Source organism: Schistocerca gregaria, chromosome X, assembly GCF_023897955.1.
Source record: "Schistocerca gregaria isolate iqSchGreg1 chromosome X, iqSchGreg1.2, whole genome shotgun sequence".
Taxonomy (NCBI): domain Eukaryota; kingdom Metazoa; phylum Arthropoda; class Insecta; order Orthoptera; family Acrididae; genus Schistocerca; species Schistocerca gregaria.
This window is the reverse complement of record NC_064931.1, coordinates 666,423,905-666,444,951: the sequence shown is the minus strand read 5'-3', so window position 1 is coordinate 666,444,951 and position 21,047 is coordinate 666,423,905. Positions and strand designations below refer to the sequence as shown.

Below are 21,047 nucleotides of genomic sequence, written 5' to 3'. Positions count from 1 at the left end.
TCCAATGACTGTTAGCAGAATATAGAATCGGTGGGTTCAGGATGGAAATACGGAACGCCGTGCGGGACCCCAACGGATTCGTATCACTAGCAGTTGAGATGACAGGCATCTTATCCGCATGGCTGTAACGGATCGTGCAGCCACGTCTCGATCCCTGAGTCAACGGATGGGGATGTTCGCAAGATAACAAACATCTGCGTGAACAGTTCGACGACGTTTGCAGTAGCATGGACTATCAGCTCGGAGACCATGGCTGCGGTTACCCTTGACGCTGCATCACAGACAGGAGCGCAACGGCGAACTTGGGTGCACGAATGGCAAAACTTCATGTTTTTGGATGAATCCAGCTTCTGTTTACAGCATCATGATGGTCGCATCCGTGTTTGGCGACATCGCGCTGCACGCACATCGGAAGCGTGTATTCGTCATCGCCATACTGGCGTATCACCCGGCGTGATGGTATGGGGTGCCATTGGTTACACGTCTCGGTCACCTCTCGTTCGCATTGACGACGCTTTGAACAGTGGAAGCTTCATTTCAGATGTGTTACGACCCGTGGCTCTACCCTTCATTCGATCGCTGCGAAACCCTACATTTCAGCAGGATAATGCACGACCGCATGTTGCAGGTCCAGTACGGGCCTTTTTGGATACAGAAAGTGTTCGACTGCTGCCCTGGTCTGCACATTCTCCAGATCTCTCACCAATTGAAAACGACTGGTCAATGGTGGCCGAGCAACTGGCTCAACATAATACGCCAATCACTAATCTTGACGAACTGTGGTATCGTGTTGAAGCTGCATGGGAAGCTGTACCTGTACACGCCATCCAAACTTTCTTTGACTCAATGCCCAGGCGTATGAAGGCCATTATTACGGTCAGAGGTGGTTGTCCTGGGTACTGATTTCTCACGATATATGCACCCAAATTGCGTGAAAATGTAATCACATGTCAGTTCTAGTATAATATATTTGTCCAGTGAATACCGGTTTATCATCTGCATTTCTTCTTGGTGTAGCAGCTTTAATGACCAGTAGTGCAGCTTTTATTTTCCGACCGATCGTTGCTTCCTCTCCAAGTATGCCTCGTATGTAGTCATGGACGTCGGGAGTGAAGTTGCGCATCATGTAGCCTATTGCGCACAGTTTGAGTCGTAACACGACGTCCTGTGGCTGCACGAAAAGCATTATTCAACATGGTGGCGTTGCTGTCAGGGTTCCTCCGAGCCATAATCCGTAGGTAGCGGTCATCCACTGCAGTAGTAGTCCTTTAGCGGCCTGAGCGAGGCTTGTCATCGACTGTTCCTGTCTCTCCGTGTCTCCTCCGTGTCCGAATAACATCGATTTGGTTCAATCTGAGACGCCTGGAGCCTTCCCTTGTTGAGAGCCCTTCCTGGCACAAAGTAACAATGCGGACGCGATCGAACCGCGTTACTGACCGTCTAGGCATGGTTGAACTACAGACAACACATGCTGTTTACCTCCTTCCTGGTGGTATGGTTGGAACTGATCGGCTGTCGGACCCTCTCCATCTAATAGGGGTTGCTCATGCATGGTTCTTTACATCTTTGGGCGGGTTTAGTGATATCTCTGAACACTTAATGGGAGTGTGCCTGTGATACAATATCCACAGTCAACGTCTATCTTCAGGAGTTCTGGGAACCGGGATGATGCAAAACTTTTTTTTGATATGTGTATATAGAACCTGTATATCCACTGCGAGATGAAGCTCTTTTGAATGCCAACTGGTTTCCTACGCAGTATTAGTTATGGTAATGTGTTTTTCGTGTTTCCATATTTTTGTGCAACTCCTGTAGCCAGACCCGCTAAATCATCCTATTTGATCCCACATAAAATGAATGCGAGTATTTGCAGCAACATCACAGCAGTCTGGTACTTCCACGAGATCTAAACGTCAAAGAATGGCTTCAGCTGGGTATAGCATTCCTGAAGGACTTTCTTCCTCGTCAAATAGAGGCCATTATCGAGGATAGAGGCGGTGGTAAATAGTGTTTGCGTGATATATCCTGGAGATGACTAATTTTTGGTCCGGTGTGGTTAGTGTTAGAGGTGTGCTGAGAGACAATCAATTTTCCAGTATGTGTAATGCTTCTGAGGTAGTATTTACTATGATTTATTGGACACACATGTCGTTACTAACTTTTAAAAGAGAATTCCATTGAAAGGCAGCTTACACAATCTATCTCGCCATTTGTTGATTACCGTGTTTCAAAACGCATAGTTGTGGATAGTGGGAGTATTGTACTGTATTGTATGGAACTGGGGACCTAGAAACGACAGGGAGGCTCCGACCCGTCGTAGCCCTCAGTAGTTCACAACCCACAACAGGATACAGCAGTCCACTCACCCCACTGCCGCCCCACACCGAACCCAGGGTTACTGTGCGGTTCGGCCCCCAGTGGAACCCCTCCCCCCAGCCCCCTCCCCCCCGGGAACGTCTCATACGTGGTAGAGTAATTATGAGGTACGCGTACATGGAGACAGTGTTTGCGCTGTAATTGTCGACATAGTGTAACTGAGGCGGAATAAGGGGAACCAGGCCACATTCGCCGAGGCAGATGGAAAATCGCCTTAGAAACCATCCACAAACTGGCAGGCACACCGGACCTCAACACTAACCCGCCGGGCGGATACGTCCCGGTGACCGGCACGCCTTCCCGCCCGGAAAGCAGTGTGTTAGAGCGCACGGCTAACCGGGTGTGCGGATGGTACTTACTCAAATATCATCCAGTAAATCCGGAGAACATTTTCAAACCTGTAATGTTATGTATGCATCTAGATTGATTGCCGAAGCTCCCAGTGGTGAGGGTAGCTGTAAGTGCTGATCGGAAGATGCACCAGAAAATGCTGATCTTGATATTTTCGATATTCTGTCTTATAGTTCGATGTGGTTTCTGGTTATGGATTCGTATCCTTAACTTATTCTCCTAGACACCCTAAGGAAATACTGTAGAGGCACTAAGACCACTCCAAATACACTCCTGGAAATTGAAATAAGAACACCGTGCATTCATTGTCCCAGGAAGGGGAAACTTTATTGACACATTCCTGGGGTCAGATACATCACATGATCACACTGACAGAACCACACGCACATAGACACAGGCAACAGAGCATGCACAATGTCGGCACTAGTACAGTGTATATCCACCTTTCGCAGCAATGCAGGCTGCTATTCTCCCATGGAGACGATCGCAGAGATGCTGGATGTAGTCCTGTGGAACGGCTTGCCATGCCATTTCCACCTGGCGCCTCAGTTGGACCAGCGTTCGTGCTGCACGTGCAGACCGCGTGAGACGACGCTTCATCCAGTCCCAAACATGCTCAATGGGGGACAGATCCGGAGATCTTGCTGGCCAGGGTAGTTGACTTACACCTTCTAGAGCACGTTGGGTGGCACGGGATACTTGCGAACGTGCATTGTCCTGTTGGAACAGCAAGTTCCCTTGCCGGTCTAGGAATGGTAGAACGATGGGTTCGATGACGGTTTGGATGTACTGTGCACTATTCAGTGTCCCCTCGACGATCACCAGAGGTGTACGGCCAGTGTAGGAGATCGCTCCCCACACCATGATGCCGGGTGTTGGCCCTGTGTGCCTCTGTCGTATGCAGTCCTGGCTGTGGCGCTCACCTGCACGGCGCCAAACACGCTTACGACTATCGCTGGCAGCAAGGCAGAAGCGACTCTCATCGCTGAAGAAGACACGTCTCCATTCGTCCCTCCATTCACGCCTGTCGCGACACCACTGGAGGCGGGCTGCACGACGTTGGGGCGTGAGCGGAAGACGGCCTAACGGTGTGCGGGACCGTAGCCCAGCTTCATGGAGACGGTTGCGAATGGTCATCGCCGATACCCCAGGAGCAACAGTGTCCCCAATTTGCTGGGAAGTGGCGGTGTGGTCCCCTACGGCACTGCGTAGGACCCTACGGTCTTGGCGTGCATCCGTGCGTCGCTGCGGTCCGGTCCCAGGTCGACGGGCACGTGCACCTTCCGCCGACCACTGGCGACAACATCGATGTACTGTGGAGACCTCACGCCCCACGTGTTGAGCAATTCGGCGGTACGTCCACCCGGCCTCCCGCATGCCCACTATACGTCCTCGCTCAAAGTCCGTCAACTGCACATACGGTTCACGTCCACGCTGTCGCGGCATGCTACCATTGTTAAAGACTGCGATGGAGCTCCGTATGCCACGGCAAACTGGCTGACACTGACGGCGGCGGTGCACAAATGCTGCGCAGCTAGCGCCATTCGACGGCCAACACCGCGGTTACTGGTGTGTCCGCTGTGCCGTGCGTGTGATCATTGCTTGTACAGCTCTCTCGCAGTGTCCGGAGCAAGTATGGTGGGTCTGTCACGCCGGTGTCAATGTGTTCTTTTTTCCATTTCCAGGAGTGTACATCCAGAACAAATAATATATCAACGTAGCGTTGGTAAGTTATATGGGACGTGTGTTGAGTTTTGTGACGTCTGCAACTACCCCATTGATATACCGACACTGGTTATTTTAAAACCATCCCAAGAGTGGAGTGCAAAACGTAAGGAGGAAAGTAATTTTCTTATGATGTGTCACTGCCAACAAAGATCGTCGAAACTTGGAGCAGACATACAAAAAACTGCTGATTGTAGCACAGAAGGTATCAAAGAACCACACAATGAGACGAACAGAAATGACACTGTCATCCAAAGACAATAATTACGCTGAAGCCACCGTGCTCCCATGCTGGCCACAAGGTTGCTAAGAAGTCCTTGTGGTAGATCGTTCCATCCTTCCATCAGCGAGGTTGACAACTGCTGGATGATCGATGCTGTAAGTTGACTTGTTGCAATAGTCTCCATAAGGCATTCCAAATGTGCTGGAATTGAACGCCCTACCACAAGAGGTTCTTACTAACCTTGTAGTCAGCAAGACAGTGCTTTGTAGAGCATACATTGCCGTCCGTGGTGATCACAACCTCTATTAAGAACCATGTCACGCCTTTTGTAATTTCCAGGGGACCAATATTAATCGCGTTGAGTTTAATGAAGTAATTGTCTTTGGATGAAAGTGTAATTTCTTTTCATCTCATTACGCATTTTATAGTTACCTTCTGTATTATACTGCAGCAGTTTTTTCTTGTATGGTCCAAGTTGTACCGAGTTATGTTACTTGGCTGTGACATCATGAGAACGTTATTTTCGTCTTTAACTTCTGTTCACCTGGCATTTACTTTTCCAAGATATATTTGGGGTGGGTTGTTTTAATTGCCTCACACTAATCGCTAATACACCCTTTTCGGTTTGTGAATGGGTAACCTGGGTCGATTTTAACGCTTTCAAACGCAATGGGCGCTGGATTCCAGATTGGTCTTGGTGTGACAGAACTACCGTAACTTGAGGCACACGTTACGAGAGCTAGGATTTTCCCTGGGGAAAATGTGACGAGACAAGGGGCTTAACGAACTTGTTTAGGCTTCTGAAAGTTTTGCCCCAATTTACGGGCCATATCGACGCCACGTCTTTCTTCTGATTCTTTAAAATTCATCACTTTTTAAGGTTTCACGTCAATTCAGCCGTTTGTATTCTCAGTATGCTGTCACATATTTATGCCCATATCAAAAAGGCGTTGAGATAATGTCATGGAACGCTGCTGTAACATTTTGAAAATCTATGAAAATATCAAAATGTCGATGTGGATATTTGTAGAGGCCAGAAGGATTGTTCAACAAAAGGAATTTTTGAGCTACTTCGTCTAAGAGTAACTGGAGATAGGCGTGCGGTAGTTCTGACCTAGAGACACATTTACTACCATACCTTGGAATTCACAGCTTTAAAGTCACCACATACGCAGAGAGACACAATGGATTTCCTTACCACAACCTATGGAGAAGTCCAAGAACGTCTATGAAAGGCACCATTATGTTTTGCTGCTGCAATACTACTGAGTTCTTCTTTAACGGACTCTCTCAACACAAGTGGGATCGGGATCTTCTTTATATACATGTGTGTCTTTCGGGTAACCTATCCCTTACGAGAAAAAAATCAGCGAATGAGTCAAAGAGACTGTCTATTGGTTTTTCTGCTGGGATTCGATCATCACCACCGAGTAAATGTTCTATTTTTGTCGCTTAGGGAGGTGATCCTAACATCAGATAGATATTCCAGTTAAGCAAGGAAGCTCACGCACCTGTGTCCACTTGGCAAGTAACCCTGTACTAACCTGCTAGAAACTATTAACAGCTGCTGTGGAGAGCGTGTAACTATTCCACAGAGTTATTATCTCATTTAAATGCTAATCTTCCGGTGCCTTTGCCTTTTTAGATCGGCAAACACTGTTTCCTCATACTCCGCATTGAAAAAAAGTTCTCTAGAAACATTCGGTGGACCTGTTGTTAGCACACTCGACTCTCATTCGGGAGAACGACGGTTCAAACCCGCGTCCGCCCATCCTGATTTAGGTTTTCCCTGATGTCACTAAATCGTTTCAGGTAAATGCCGGCATGGTACCTTTGAAAGGGCACGGCCTACTTCCTTCCCAACCCTTCCCTAATACGATGGGACCGATGACCTCACTGTTTGGTCCTCTTCCTCAAATCAAGAAACCAATCCAAAAATGCGCTGCAAACGTGTTTTTGAGAACAGTGAAAGATATGAGGAGAATCTAGACACTTTCTGTTGTGAAAGTGACTGACAATGAAGAATAATCGTAAAGCTTTGTTCTCACTGAACACTGCCAGAGCGAAGTCCATTCTTGCTGCTCGTCACGTAATTTCCGCAGTCGGAGCTGGCTCGTAGTAAGAGAAAATTCGAGACACATACACGTATTTCAACTGACATATTCAGTTTGAAAATAAGTCACTCAAAACACATGTTGCGTCACGAGAATTTGCGTTGTTGCCCGTCAAACATGAATAATGAAGACCACTGTGTTTGAATGTGAAAGCATCAAGAACAAAATTAATGTTATTCATTGGAGAAAGATGAAAACAAATGCTCCGCGTGGTCATTCCCAGGCAACTCACCTGTAAATCAACATACTATGTATTTTGATAAAAACATCCAAGCCATCTGACGAATGTGTGATTTTGAAACGATTAAACTTTTTGTATAGAGAGAGAGAGAGAGAGAGAGAGAGAGAGAGAGAGAGAGAGAGAACCGAATTGCAGCTGGCTTCTGCTATGCCCTATAAACATTCAGTAGTCTAGAACATTCACTTTCGTCTTCTTTAATATCCTGCTTAATCTTACCGAAATATCGGCACGTGCAAGAGAGAAAATGATATTTGTAGAAATGGTTCTCGGGCGAGACGTCGTATGTTGTGCAATTACCTCAATATTCATCGGCGCAGCTGATGGTTATCTGCAGGTGCCGCAAACACACTCCTGAGCTGTGACTGAAGTCTCGTTTGCGTGGCATATGCAGGAAGCTTCCGTGACAGCTCAGAAGTGTGTTCGTCGCACTTGAGCTATCGATCAGTTACATCGATGAAATATTATATGAAATTCACAACATTGGACGTCTCGCCCGAGGACCCTTCCTACAACTAGTCCGTTCGGAATGCCTCATGCAATCCAAGTTGATATTTGTACTAAAATTCCGTGAACAGGCCGAGAACGCCACTCAATTCCGGTTAACCGACGTGTCGTGCTGTGCCTATGGTGTCAGTAGACGTTAGTATGGAGTTGCACGTAGTCATAACATTGTACATCTGCTTCAAGTAGCACCTTAGCTGTACTCATGGGGTTGAGATATGTCCCTCCAGTACTCCCACAAAGTAAAACACGTACAAGGCAGTGCCAAAAATCTTAGACGGATGCACTCTGCGGTAGTCAGACAAGCTGACTGCTCGGCTGTCGAAGGAATTATAATCATAATCATCATCATCATCATCATCATCATCATCATCAGTATTAGTATTGCCGAACAAAGAGTAGGAGAGCATCTCCGATGAGTGTATAGCCGACAGAAGCCTGCCTTCTGTGTATAAGCGACATGGCACGTGCTTCGTTGCCTACTATAAAATTCGCTGGTTGGTTATAAAAGTTGTCACATAGAAGGGAAATACGAGTATACATGTAATTTACTCACCTTACATCGCCAGGGACGTTGCGACAGGAATTATTCGCCAGGATTAAAATATCACTATACTCCCCGAGTATACGCTGTAACTAACTTAAAACAGGTTAATGACTTTGCGTCACGTAGTAACTCAAACATAGAGCGTTTAAAAAGTAAATATCTGGATTCGAGTTAGGTCCAGTACACAATTTTTATCTTTCAGGGAGTTCCATGAATTACACTGATGGCAAAATATATCAACAGTAAAAAGTAATGTCCAGTAATGAAATTTCATGAATAGATTAGTCTAGGAAACATATTTAAGTTACTAACATTGCAAGATCGCAGGTTAATGCAAACGAGAGAGCCATTGCAAATGTGGAGTGATGGTACGTCAATAAACGATGTAATCGCCGGAATTTTTAATGCAAGCATGCAGACGTACATGCATTGTGTTGTACAGCTGCCGGTGGTCAGTTTAAGGGATGGAGTTCCATGACTGTTGCATTTGGTCGGTCAATACAGGGACGGTTAATGCTGTTTGTGGATGACGCTGGAGTTGTCTCCCGATACAGTCCCGTATGTTCTCGATTGGAGGCACATCTGATGATCTAACAGACCAAGACATGTCGACACTCTTAACTTACCAGTTAAGTCCCATAAGATTTCACACACATTTGAACTTTTTTTTTTTTTTTTTTTTTGCACACGTCAAGAAATTTGCTTAGTGGTAGCTTATGATGGAAGCACCGTTAAGTGAGATCACCGAACAAAAAAATAAGTCATCCTTTTAAAAGAGAGGGCTGGTCACTTTGGGGCACTGTAAACGGCGTAAGACGGGTAGTGGGTGGTAATGTGACGCTCCACCGCTGACGTAAATGGCTCTGAGCACTATGGGACTTAACATCTGTGGTCATCAGTCCCCTAGAACTTATAACTACTTGCACCTAACTAACCTAAGGACAACACACATCCGCACCCGAGGCAGTATTCGAACCTGCGACCGTAGCAGTCGCACGCTTCCGTACTAAAGCGCCTAGAACCGCTCGGCCACCGCAGCCGGCCGCTGATGTAAGTCATTATCAATGAAGTGGTGCGTTTAGGCCAGTGGCTTGTATGGACTCAGCGCAGTAAGAAAGGCTGATGTGGAGACTTGACAGTGACCGATATGAACTATGTCATTTGGACGTGCCTATGACCACACCATGAATCAAGTTGCCCAATTTACTGCTGCACCAACGAGGACTATCCAACAAGCAAGGTGTGTACAAGGAATGGTGTACCAATCGCAGTCGTGTAAAGTGGCGTGAAAACAATTGTGATTAGATCCTAAACGCCAGAGACTGGAAACTAGTGTCACTGTTCGTTTCAAACACAACAGCAATTGCCGTGAATGCAGGTGTTCCTCAACCAGTTTCCGAGCGAATATTACGAATAGACCTGTACGTAATGGATACTTCACAGAAGGCCATTTCTCACAGAGTGACATGAAGGTGCACGTCATCAATGGACCAAGAAAAGTTAAACAATTGCTAACAGGAGGCGTGTAATATGGTCCGACCAAACCATTTTGTCTCTATACACGGAGGGACGGCCCAGTGAGACTTTTAGGCTGCGATGTACGTAGGCTGTAGACCGGACTGGAAGTAATTCCGTGATGTTTTGAGGACGTTTTCCTTCCCATGACCTGGAATACACTCATATTACCACGAACGTGAATCTGGATGATTATTTCATCACTCTTTGTGACCAAGTGCTGCACTTTGTTTTACACTTCTTGACGAGTATGCTGTGGACACTCCAGTCTTCCTAGGTGAAAACATCCGTGTTTTCACAACTAGACACTTGACGATACCCTGTCGCACCTAGCCTGACCTACTAAATCGCCCTGTCTTAATCTCATAGAAAATGTCCAGCGTTATTTGGAACAGCGGACAAAGCATAGCTATCATCATATTCCCAAATTTGCTGTCTCTACAGCGACTTCTGGTAAATGTAACATACTTACAGAAATTTCTCGTGTGATCCTCGCCAAATTGAAACCATTCTCAAGGCTAGACTTTACACTGCGATGTCTCCTGGACGTGCCAGTGTTTTATCTTTTATTTCATTTTTTATTTTTTCCTGTTGTGCTTAGGCAAATTTGCTTAACTGGACTCTTTCGGATGTCCTACCACACTTTCTTGCATGTGTCAAAAATTATCTTATTTAGTTATTTGCGGCAAATAATGTAAGTAAAAGTTGAAACATTCCGTCAATTTATCCTTCTTTCTTTCCTGACGATATTAACTGAGTGAGATGGCGTAATACTGAAGATAGTAGATTAGCATTCTATAAGGGACGTTCGAAAAGAAACGAACCGGAGGCGTAATTACAGAAACCAATACCTCTACGTTAAAAGTATTTGCCCTGGCTGTTAAGACCCTTGTCCCACTGTGACACAAGCTGGTGAATTGCTGTATCATAAAATGCCTGGGGCTGCGATGTTAACCAGTTCTGCACGTACAACTGGACATCGCCGTCCACACGAGTGCAGGAAGGGTTATGCTGACATTCTTCTTTGACCAAGATGGCACTCTTCTGATTCACTCCCTGCAGCACGGGACAACAGTGAACGTCCGGCGTTACAGGCAAACCTTGACCACCCTTCGCCAAGCCATCAAACCAAAGCGACCAGGCAATCTCATCCGTAGGGTCATTCTGCTCCACGACAATGCAAAGCCATGACGGCCAACACAGTCGAAAAACCCATGCAGAAATTCAAATGGGAGGTTCTCGGACACCCTCCATACAGTCTGGACCTCTCTCCCTGTAATTACGCCATTTTTGGTCCCCTTAAAAAGGCTCTGAGGGGCAAACGATTCGCCTCGGACGTTGACGTCCAGCTGTACGAGCGGAACTGTTCAACATCGCAGCCCCGGGAATTCTACGAGACAGCCATTCACCGCCTTGTGTCACAATGGGACAAGTGTCTCAACAGCCAGGGTCAATACTTCTAATATACAGGTACTGGTTTCTGTAATTATGCTTCCGGCTCGTTTCTTTTGGAACGCCTCTTATAGAATAACGGCGTTCAAATCCCTATGAAGTCCGTTGGATGTTTATTTTTTGTTATTTCTATAGATTACTTCAAGGTAATGCTAGAAATGTTCTTTTCCACATGTTTCACACGGTTTTCTCTCCATTATTCTCCGAGAAAGCCGCTGTTTTCTTTACAGCTCGACATCTACAGAGCGTTACACCCTACTCTTCCTTTGTTCCTGTCACAACGTCATCATCTGCCTGTCAGCGAGAGATTTAAACCGTTTCATGTTTGTTGATGTTTTCAATATTTTGTGAGAGTATTTTTGATGTGGTGACATATCGAGCTTCACACTTGTAAAGCAACTTTGGAACATTTACAAGTTCATCAGTTAAGCTTGACAGTGCCAGACCACACAGTAGCGCTAAGAGAGCTGCAACAATACGACGCCTTGAGTACACTGTCATACATCATCTTCCATCCGATTTTCATCTGTTTCCAAAACTTGAAGAATACTTTCGAGGAATTCGCTTTGATAGTGATGAAGAGTACAAGCAGAGGTGAGGTTGTGGCTTCGTGAACAAACTAAAATATTCTACACTGACAGTATAAACAAACGGGGCTCTCGTTCAGAGAAATTTGTTCGTGGCCAAGGTGCATATGTTGAGAAGTAAAAATATAGTAAAAAGAATAAAATGTAGAATGTCAATACTATATATAGTTAAAGGCTATCCGGACATTGACCTTATTCTGTGCGAATACGCGCGCTTTGCCCGAACTCTTACGGGACTCGTCGCCTTAGTCTGACGCGAGTAATGAGTGAATGGGCAAATATCTATCAGGAACACTACGAATGTGATTTGTGGACAGTTGGGAATGTGGGTCTCACGGGAAGCGTGCAAGGGATAAGTCCTTAAGTCCCTGCAGCCGCACTTTCCTCTGTGCCCTTGGTGGCCCAGATGGATAAGAGCGTCTGCCATGTAAGCAGGAGATCCCGGGTTCGAGTCCCGGTCGGGACGCACATTTTCAGCTGCCCCCATTGATGTATACCAACAACACCTGTCGGCAGCTAAGGGTTTCGATTTAATTATCATTTCATTTTAGAGAAGCTGCACGGTCATCAATGGTATCTGTTCTTTCGGAAACAGATACCATCTTCACATCAATAACATTCGTTTTATTTAAAAAGGATTAACAGTTTTCAAGTAAAAACTTCAGAAGCATTACTGTTCAGCACGCCACCTTAGTTTCCATTATCGAATGCGTTTTTAGTGAGCTATGAAATTTTTAGGAGTTACGTTTGTGATGTACGAGCTCCCAAAAAATGGTTCAAATGGCTCTGAGTAGTATGGGACTTAACTTCTGAGGTCAACAGTCCCCTAGAACTTAGAACTACTTAAACCTAACTAACCTATGGACATCACACACATCCATGTCCGAGGCAGAATTCGAACCTGCGACCGTAGCGGTCGCTCGGCTCCAGACTGTAGCGCCTAGAATTGCACTGCCACTCCGGGTGGCGCGAACTGCCACATTATTCTGATAACTGTAATGTGAAAATGTGTAATTTATAATTAGTGATGTAGATAATGACGAATTTGGAAACAGCTCTTACTTACGAATTTCTTGTTGATGTGTTATGTAGAAAGTCACATTATAAATCATTTACATAATTCAGAGCCTACAGGCACAAAAAAGGACACATACATAAACGATTGCAAAGATATGTTACATATTGTTGCTCCGGACACTGCGAGAGGGCTGTACAAGCAATGATCACACGCACGGCACAGCGGACACACCAGGAACTGCGGTGTTGGCCGTCGAATAGCGCTAGCTGCGCAGCATTTGTGCACCGCCGCCGTCAGTGTCAGCCAGTTTGCCGTGGCATACGGAGCTCCATCGCAGTCTTTAACACTGGTAGCATGCCGCGACAGCGTGGACGTGAACCGTATGTGCAGTTGACGGACTTTGAGCGAGGGCGTATAGTGGGCATGCGGGAGGCCGGGTGGACGTACCGCCGAATTGCTCAACACGTGGGGCGTGAGGTCTCCACAGTACATCGATGTTGTCGCCAGTGGTCGGCGGAACGTGCACGTGCCCGTCGACCTGGGACCGGACCGCAGCGACGCACGGATGCACGCCAAGACCGCAGGATCCTACGCAGTGCCGTAGGGGATCGCACCGCCACTTCCCAGCAAATTAGGGACACTGTTGCTCCTGGGGTATCGGCGAGGACCATTCGCAACCGTCTCCATGAAGCTGGGCTACGGTCCCGCACACCGTTAGGCCGTCTTCCGCTCACGCCCCAACATCGTGCAGCCCGCCTCCAGTGGTGTCGCGACAGGCGTGAATGGAGGGACGAATGGAGACGTGTCGTCTTCAGCGATGAGAGTCGCTTCTGCCTTGGTGCCAATGATGGTCGTATGCGTGTTTGGTGCCGTGCAGGTGAGCGCCACAATCAGGACTGCATACGACTGAGGCACACAGGGCCAACACCCGGCATCATGGTGTGGGGAGCGATCTCCTACACTGGCCGTACACCTCTGGTGATCGTCGAGGGGACACTGAATAGTGCACGGTACATCCAGACCATCATCGAACCCATCGTTCTACCATTCCTAGACCGGCAAGGGAACTTGCTGTTCCAACAGGACAATGCACGTCCGCATGTATCTCGTGCCACCCAACGTGCTCTAGAAGTTGTAAGTCAACTACCCTGGCCAGCAAGATCTCCGGATCTGTCCCCCATTGAGCATGTTTGGGACTGGATGAAGCGTCGTCTCACGCGGTCTGCACGTCCAGCACGAACGCTGGTACAACTGAGGCGCCAGGTGGAAATGGCATGGCAAGCCGTTCCACAGGACTACATCCAGCATCTCTACGATCGTCTCCATGGGAGAATAGCAGCCTGCATTCCTGCGAAAGGTGGATATACACTGTACGAGTGCCGACATTGTGCATGCTCTGTTGCCTGTGTCTATGTGCCTGTGGTTCTGTCATTGTGATCATGTGATGTAACTGACCCCAGGAAAGTTGTCAATAAAGTTTCCCCTTCCCGGGACAATGAATTCACGGTGTTCTTATTTCAATTTCCAGGAGTGTAGTATGTTACAGATCGTCCACAGAGAATGCATGATATCCTTTAGTGTACAAGACATTTTGGGTATAAAATCTAAAACCACAATATCCTTACATATCAGCCACAAGGATGCTTAGTTTTAAGTATTACTGTTTTATTTTGCTTATTGTATAGGTAGGAATAAATGGCCTTGTAGTTGATGTACAAATACTTAAGAAAATGCTGCCTGCACTAAGGAATAGCATAAATTATCTGCAAAGCATCTTTAACATCGTATCTCTTGACAATATGCAACGTCTCTTTATTGCTTTTTGTTTTTACTGGGTGGTCAGAACGTGTTCTAGGGTAGGCTGTGCCGAGAAATAATTGTTGGGAAAAAATTCGACACGTTGCGCCGTTTCAGAGTTCATTAGCATTGAAGATGGGCAATCAGGCAGACGTGCGAGCCAATTCAAGAGGCCTGCCAGATACAATAACTGTCCGTTGTTCTCATGTTGTCGATGATACAGCAGGAGACAGCTCATCCTCTGGGTCGGGTTCGGTTTATTTCCAGTTTTTGTACTATTTTATCGTTCGGTTTTAGAAGCCGGAAGAAAAACGCTTTTGGCTATACCGTCTCTGGCTGACCGCTTGAGTTTTCGCATGCAGCGGCCTGATTGGCTAACTTCAACGCTAATTAACTCGTAAATGGCGCCGCGGCACCATCAGAAGCTTTTCGGGCTGTTTCTGACCGCCCAGTGTAGGCGTGTTTTTAATCTGTACTATGGATGAGCTGACCTGTGTAAGTACTATATAAAAAAATCTGGACTTGTTAGTAACAGACCATCAAGAAATCCGTAAGCAGAAGCTGATTTCGAATTATCCGGTAGCTTTTCGAAAGGCTGCATCAGCAATTATGAAATCCCGCCTGTTTACCTTACAGTAAAGTCACCAGAATAAAGTAGCAGCTCACACATCGAAATATTGTGCTTAAAAGTGTCATAGCATACGCAGCATACGCCTTCGATAATGGGAAATATTTACCGAAACGCATCGTGCAGCAGCACTAAAAGTTACTGTATAAGAAACAAAAACATTGCCTCCAGTCACAGACGCTAAGCAACCGTTTCTTCTTCTTTCATCACGGTATAGCCCTTACATACGTTCCATCTCCTTTTTTTTTTAGTCTGCCTAAGGATCCTTTACTTGAAGGCCTGAAATTTAAGGTACGTTTTGGTAGTATCGAACCACATTCTTCGTAGATGTTATAGTCAGATTTTTCGATTAAACTTTATCTTATTTATAGAATGTATCCAGTGTTTTCATTTCCTTGTCTATATAATCTTGCATAGCCCTTCACTTCTCTTAGAAATGTCATTTCAGCCGTTTGGATTCTCCTTTCTTGCTTTTTAGTAGTTGCCCAAGACTCATTTGGAAATTACCACATAAAACTTTATCTTTATGCGTTTCCTAACTTTATTCCTCCATGTTCTACTGACTGTTCCGCATATCGTTTAATACCTCCGCCGTCTGTTGTCAACCTAGAGTTAATTCAGATAGTTTATAATACACCAGGCAACTAAAGAGACCAACAAGTGCCATTGTTTTGTTTCCTATTATGATATTAGTTCTCAGCAATTTCGTCCCCTTGAAAAACATCACTTTTGTTTTTGTAATGGATATTTTCATATTAGCCGGCCGGTGTGGCCGAGCGGTTCTAGGTGCTACAGTCTGGAACCGCGCGACCGTTACGGTCGCAGGTTCGACTCTTGCCTCGGGCATGGATGTGTGTGATGTTCTTAGGTTAGTTAGGTTTAAGTAGTTCTAAGTTCTAGGAGACTGATGACCTCAGAAGTTAAGTCCCATAGTGCTCAGACCCATTTTAACCATTTCTGATATTTTCGTATTACGTTCTTTAGAAATTGGGGAAGTATGTAGATGGATGTATTTGCAGCGAAGTTTCGCTATCCTGTACGATTGCAAGGTCGTCTGTAAAAAGCACTGTATTTGCAATTTCTCATGCGATAATCTTACTTCAGGATCTATTTAACGAACTTCGATTCCGTAACGAACCGTTGTGCACAGCGACTGTAGATTAAGGAAGAATAGGAACAGCAATCAGTCGTAATCCCACTGGTGTTTTATTATTGTTGCATATATAGATTTCAGCTATAGCCATCTTCAGTGCTAAAATACAAGAAAATTGATTCCTGTGTTCCTGTCCTTCCTGGATCAATTTGTTGTTTCCATGTCTCAGTCATATCGTCAACGAAAATGAAATGACGTGTGCCTATGGCGTCCCGTCGTGTAGACCGTTCGCCTGGTGCAAGTCTTTCGATTTGACGCCACTTCGGCGACTTGCGCGTCGATGGGGATGAAATGATGATGATTAGGACAACACAACACCCAGCCCTGAGCGGAGAAAATCTCTGGCCCAGCTGGGAATCGAACCCGGACCCTTAGGATTGTCAGTCTGTCGCGCTGACCACTTTTTTTATTAAAAAATAAAATAAAAATAAAAACTCGGTTTCTCCGCTTTATGGTCAAACAACGCGACCACATTTTTTTAAAATCTTTTTTCGTACAATTGTGCTGTCCTAGGGATAAGAAAAGTATCGAGACAGTAAAATCAATTTGGAAACCATAAAATCAACGGAAAGGCCGCCCTCTTTTTTTTTGTAACATGAATAAAGTAAATGACAATCCAGTCACGGGCGGGAGTGAAAATGAAGTCATCATCTGTATCCCAATCCCTGCAGCACGTGGTATCGCATCATAAATCTTACAGAAAGCCATATAATCTTGATCATTTCTGCCATTATGGACGGCATGTATTTCTCCTGCTCGACCATTCGAAGCACCATTATCTGAGGCGGTTTCGGTGTTTACCATCGTTATGAGTTTTTTTTTCACGTTAACATAATCCAGTCATAACTGGCGCCAACAGGTAAAGGGCGAGCTTTCTTCTCAGTGTGCTATATGTTCCTGGGTTCGATTCCTGGCGGGGTCCGGGATTTTCTCTGCCTCGTGATGACTGGGTGTTGTGTGATGTCCTTAGGTTAGTTAGGTTTAAGTAGTTCTAAGTTCCAGGGGACTGGTGACCATAGATGTTAAGTCCCATAGTGCTCAGAGCCATTTGAACCATTTTTTTTGGTGCTATATGCCAATATAATTGAACCGCGCAGTATTGTATCTAGTCGTTCTACTGCAGGAGTCTTCTCATTTCTGGGACTACCACTCAACTACTGGGGGCGGACATGTCGTCAATGTATACGTTAGAAAGTGTGAGTGCTAAACGACGACCTTGGCGGGTCCCTTGGATTATAAACATGTTTCCTGATACAGCGTGATTAGTCTCTATTGTCTTTGTACCACTTCATTGTTGACAAAAAGGTTCAACATTCAAGGTGAGGGTCATTCTCTATCAGCGTATCTTTCAGACTCGCAGACGAGTATCCAACTACTTTAATCGTAAGGATAAGAATAAGGCATGGCAGGCACTCACGCTGCGAGGAGTTGTCGCGCCAGACAGTGGGGCAGACGTGCCAGAGGCCGATGCGGAAGGTGACGGTGGCCGTGGCGGCCGAGTTGAGCGGCTCCCAGGTCCAGAGCCAGCCGCTGGTGACGAAGGCGGTGAGCACCGTGGCCAGCGCCAGCAGGCCCCAGGCCACCGCCAGCCGCGACACCGCCGCCGTGCTGCCGCTCGAGCACGTCATTGTCCTGCGCACACGTACACACACACCGTTCTGCTACTACTGGCGACATCGTTGTGGGGGCAAAGGGAAAGGCAACGGCGTACACGTACATCTTAATGGAGATTTACAGCGTATTTCAAAAAGAATGTTCCGATCTAAAAACTCCATATTTATTGTCATACTGTAAACATGGAATGAATTGCAAAACACTGAAACACTCTTAAAGTTTTACCTGTGCTGTTACAAATGCTCTATTGTCCAACAGCAGCAGCGCGAACAACGTCTAGATGACAGCTAAATACGTCAAACTTTACACACTGTATCTGCGTTTACAGAAGTTACGGCGGCTGTTATTCTGTTCTTCACTACTTCACGAAACGAAGTAAAGGGGAGATGAACCCTTTCCTTCACATATACCCACAAGGAAAAAATGGCACAGGGTCATGTCTGGCGGTATTGGAGGACAAGAATGTAGGGATGTGTCACGGGGTTCCTTGTGTCCTGTCCAGCGTTGAGCTATCATCAAATGCTGCAGAATTGTCTTTTTCGACAACTTTAGGAGAACTCCGATGACTTCATTTTCTAACATGGCTGAACTCCACCACACTGGCACAACAAAGTACATCAGTTTTTCAGTGAAACTCTGCCCTACCGCTGGTAGGGCGCACGGGACACTGAGGCACTGCCCTGTGTTCTTCGCCTCCAGGATCACCGGGCGTAACACACCGCGATTTTTTCTTGTGGTGATATGCGAAGGAAAGTTGTTCATCTCCCCTCTAGCCCGTGACACTGAAGCGAAGAACAGAATAACAGCCGCCATAACTTCTGTAAAAGTAGATGCACTGTGTAAATTTTGGTGAATTTAGCTTTCGTCTAGATGTTGTTAGTGCTGCTGCTAGGCACACAGCATTTGTAATAGCATAACTAAAACCAATATTTCTTGAGTATTTTGTAATGTATCCGATGTCTGTGATATGTTTTTATCAATAAATATGGAGATTTGCTATCAGGTCGTTCTTTTTGAAAAATTCTTTATTTTCGTTGCGTCGGAACGCCTTTGACAATAACGTAAGTGGAATATATTCTTGATCTGAGGAATAGTTTTGTTTATACGGATTTTTTAAAACAAAAGTTGAGATTTGGCATGTAGTCATTTTAGAGGCATGCGACAATATTATATATATGGGCCTTTATTATACACTGTTATGATCTCTGGAGGAAAATGTAGTCCCTTTATATTCAGCAATTCAAATTTATTGAAGCGTTTTGAGTTAAGTCACTTTCAAAATATCAACGGGGATAGGGAGTTTCATACACAGGTATAGCGTCACACACAAATCCAACAGCATAGTACAATCAGTTGAAACCTGATGTTAGTACTTGAAGATGACGCCATACCGTGTGAATGCAGCTCCCTGCCTCCTGAAGATAAGTTTACTCGAAATGCGTCAATAAAGTTGAGTTGCTGAACATCAAGTGTCAATTTTTCTCCAGAAACCATAATAGCACCGTATAGAAAAGCTCAATTTTTTGAAAAAATAGTGCTGTTTAATCTTTTCTCAACCGATAGCATATTTCATCCTCTTTAGGACGTGCATCCGAACAGCATTCGTTCCTCTTCCGACGTTTCTTTTAACAACTATATAGTCAATCTGTGACAGAAGTAAAAGCACTTTTACACAAAACTGTGGTGTAGACTTGTGCGTGCCAGAGGTAACACCATAGCCCACTGGCCAAGACGGCAGCTCTCCTAGGATTTGTGAAAGATGATCTGATTTTACGAAAGTGCGTATTTGTGAAATTCCTTTTCAGTGTGGTAAAAGTCTCTCAGCACATACAATACGCACTGTACAAGAAAGGTGCACCGAACACCAACGACAAACTCCCTTTCTACAGCACAACTAAACTGCAGTGGCTCAACATTGTACATCCATTTGAGAATCCATGGGTTACGAGCAAGTCAAGTTTTTCGTTACAGCCTCATTTTATTGGGACCCTGTGGTCAAGGAAGAAGTGGAAATATAATTATCAGCCAACCCGCTCAAACAAGACCTGGGTTTCCAGCTTGACGAATCGTGGAAAGCACCCTTTCAATTCTACGCTCTCAAAGAAACTGTTGCTCCGAGTCTTAACATCCCAACACGTACTATCCACTTTAATAATTAACTACATAATTCGTAGCCACTGCGAATTCACTGACTTTGCGTCTGCGTTGTTTTATTCTTAAAAGCATGATTTTTAACTGTGACTGTCGCTCATGTCAACAACTGTCTTATCTTTGACACACGAGCGTTTACTTGACAGCATTGTATAAAGCGGTTTTTATTCTGCTACTGATTCACGTTGGAGGTGAGTTATCAGGCTAAATATCCAAAGCAGAAACACGAGAGCTGTTTTCCTTTTCTTTTCGTTTCTTTTTTTTAAACATCTGATCGATCGCGAAATGGAAAGCTCAGTAAAAATCAAAATTGTTTTATTATTTGCAAGATTTACCTACACATTCCAGCTACTTCTCTACATAGTAGCCGCTCCGACTTATTTGTCGTTGCGTGGTACCAACCTTCCAATACCCTCCTCATAGAAGGCAGCTGCTTGTTATTTCCGACAATTTCCTATGCTAATCTGTAGCTCTTTGTGCTAAAATGCTGTCGTCAAGTGAGCGTTTCATGTGAGTGAAGAGATGAAATTCAGTGGGAGACAAGGCCAGGCTGTATGGTGGGTGATCATACAATTCCCGTCGAAAATTCTGTAGGAACGTCTTTGTTAAAGCTGCAATGTGTGGTCGACCGTTTTAATGGAAAGGAACAATTCCTGATGACAACATTCCTCTTCATTTCTTCTGGATGGCCCTTCGTAGACGATTTTATCAAATCGCCTGATCCACTCACTGAATAATATCATCGGTTGACACTCGCTTCCTTCCCTGACTATCTGCATTATGAACATCTGTATGTCCTGCCTCAAATTCCTGCACCATTTGTAAGTAGACTGTTTGTATGTTTGTATCTTGGCAGCGCTATAGGCTATATTAATATCGCTGACAGCGCTCTGCACCCTCGGCAAGAGATTCTGAGGTTTGCTGGACTAGCAGTTAGCGAGCAGACAGAGAAGGTTTCAGACATGTTTTCTTAGTGGAAACTCAGTGTTGGTAGGACACGCATTGTAAAATGAGGATGGCTGCAGTTGGTAATATTTGGGTAGTGGAATTATTG

The 21,047-nt window shown here is 45.3% G+C and overlaps 1 protein-coding gene across 1 annotated transcript in view; it reads right to left on the bottom strand.

Annotated features, from left to right (window-relative positions):
* LOC126298262 (voltage-dependent calcium channel gamma-7 subunit-like) overlaps nucleotides 1–21,047 on the bottom strand; it is a 179,031-nt gene that overhangs the window by 135,106 nt on the left and 22,878 nt on the right. Inside the window, exon 2 of the mRNA XM_049989564.1 lies at nucleotides 17,646–17,860. Within this exon, the coding sequence (XP_049845521.1) occupies nucleotides 17,646–17,856 (211 nt within the window). The 5' untranslated portion in view covers nucleotides 17,857–17,860. The remainder of the gene's footprint in view (nucleotides 1–17,645; nucleotides 17,861–21,047) is intronic.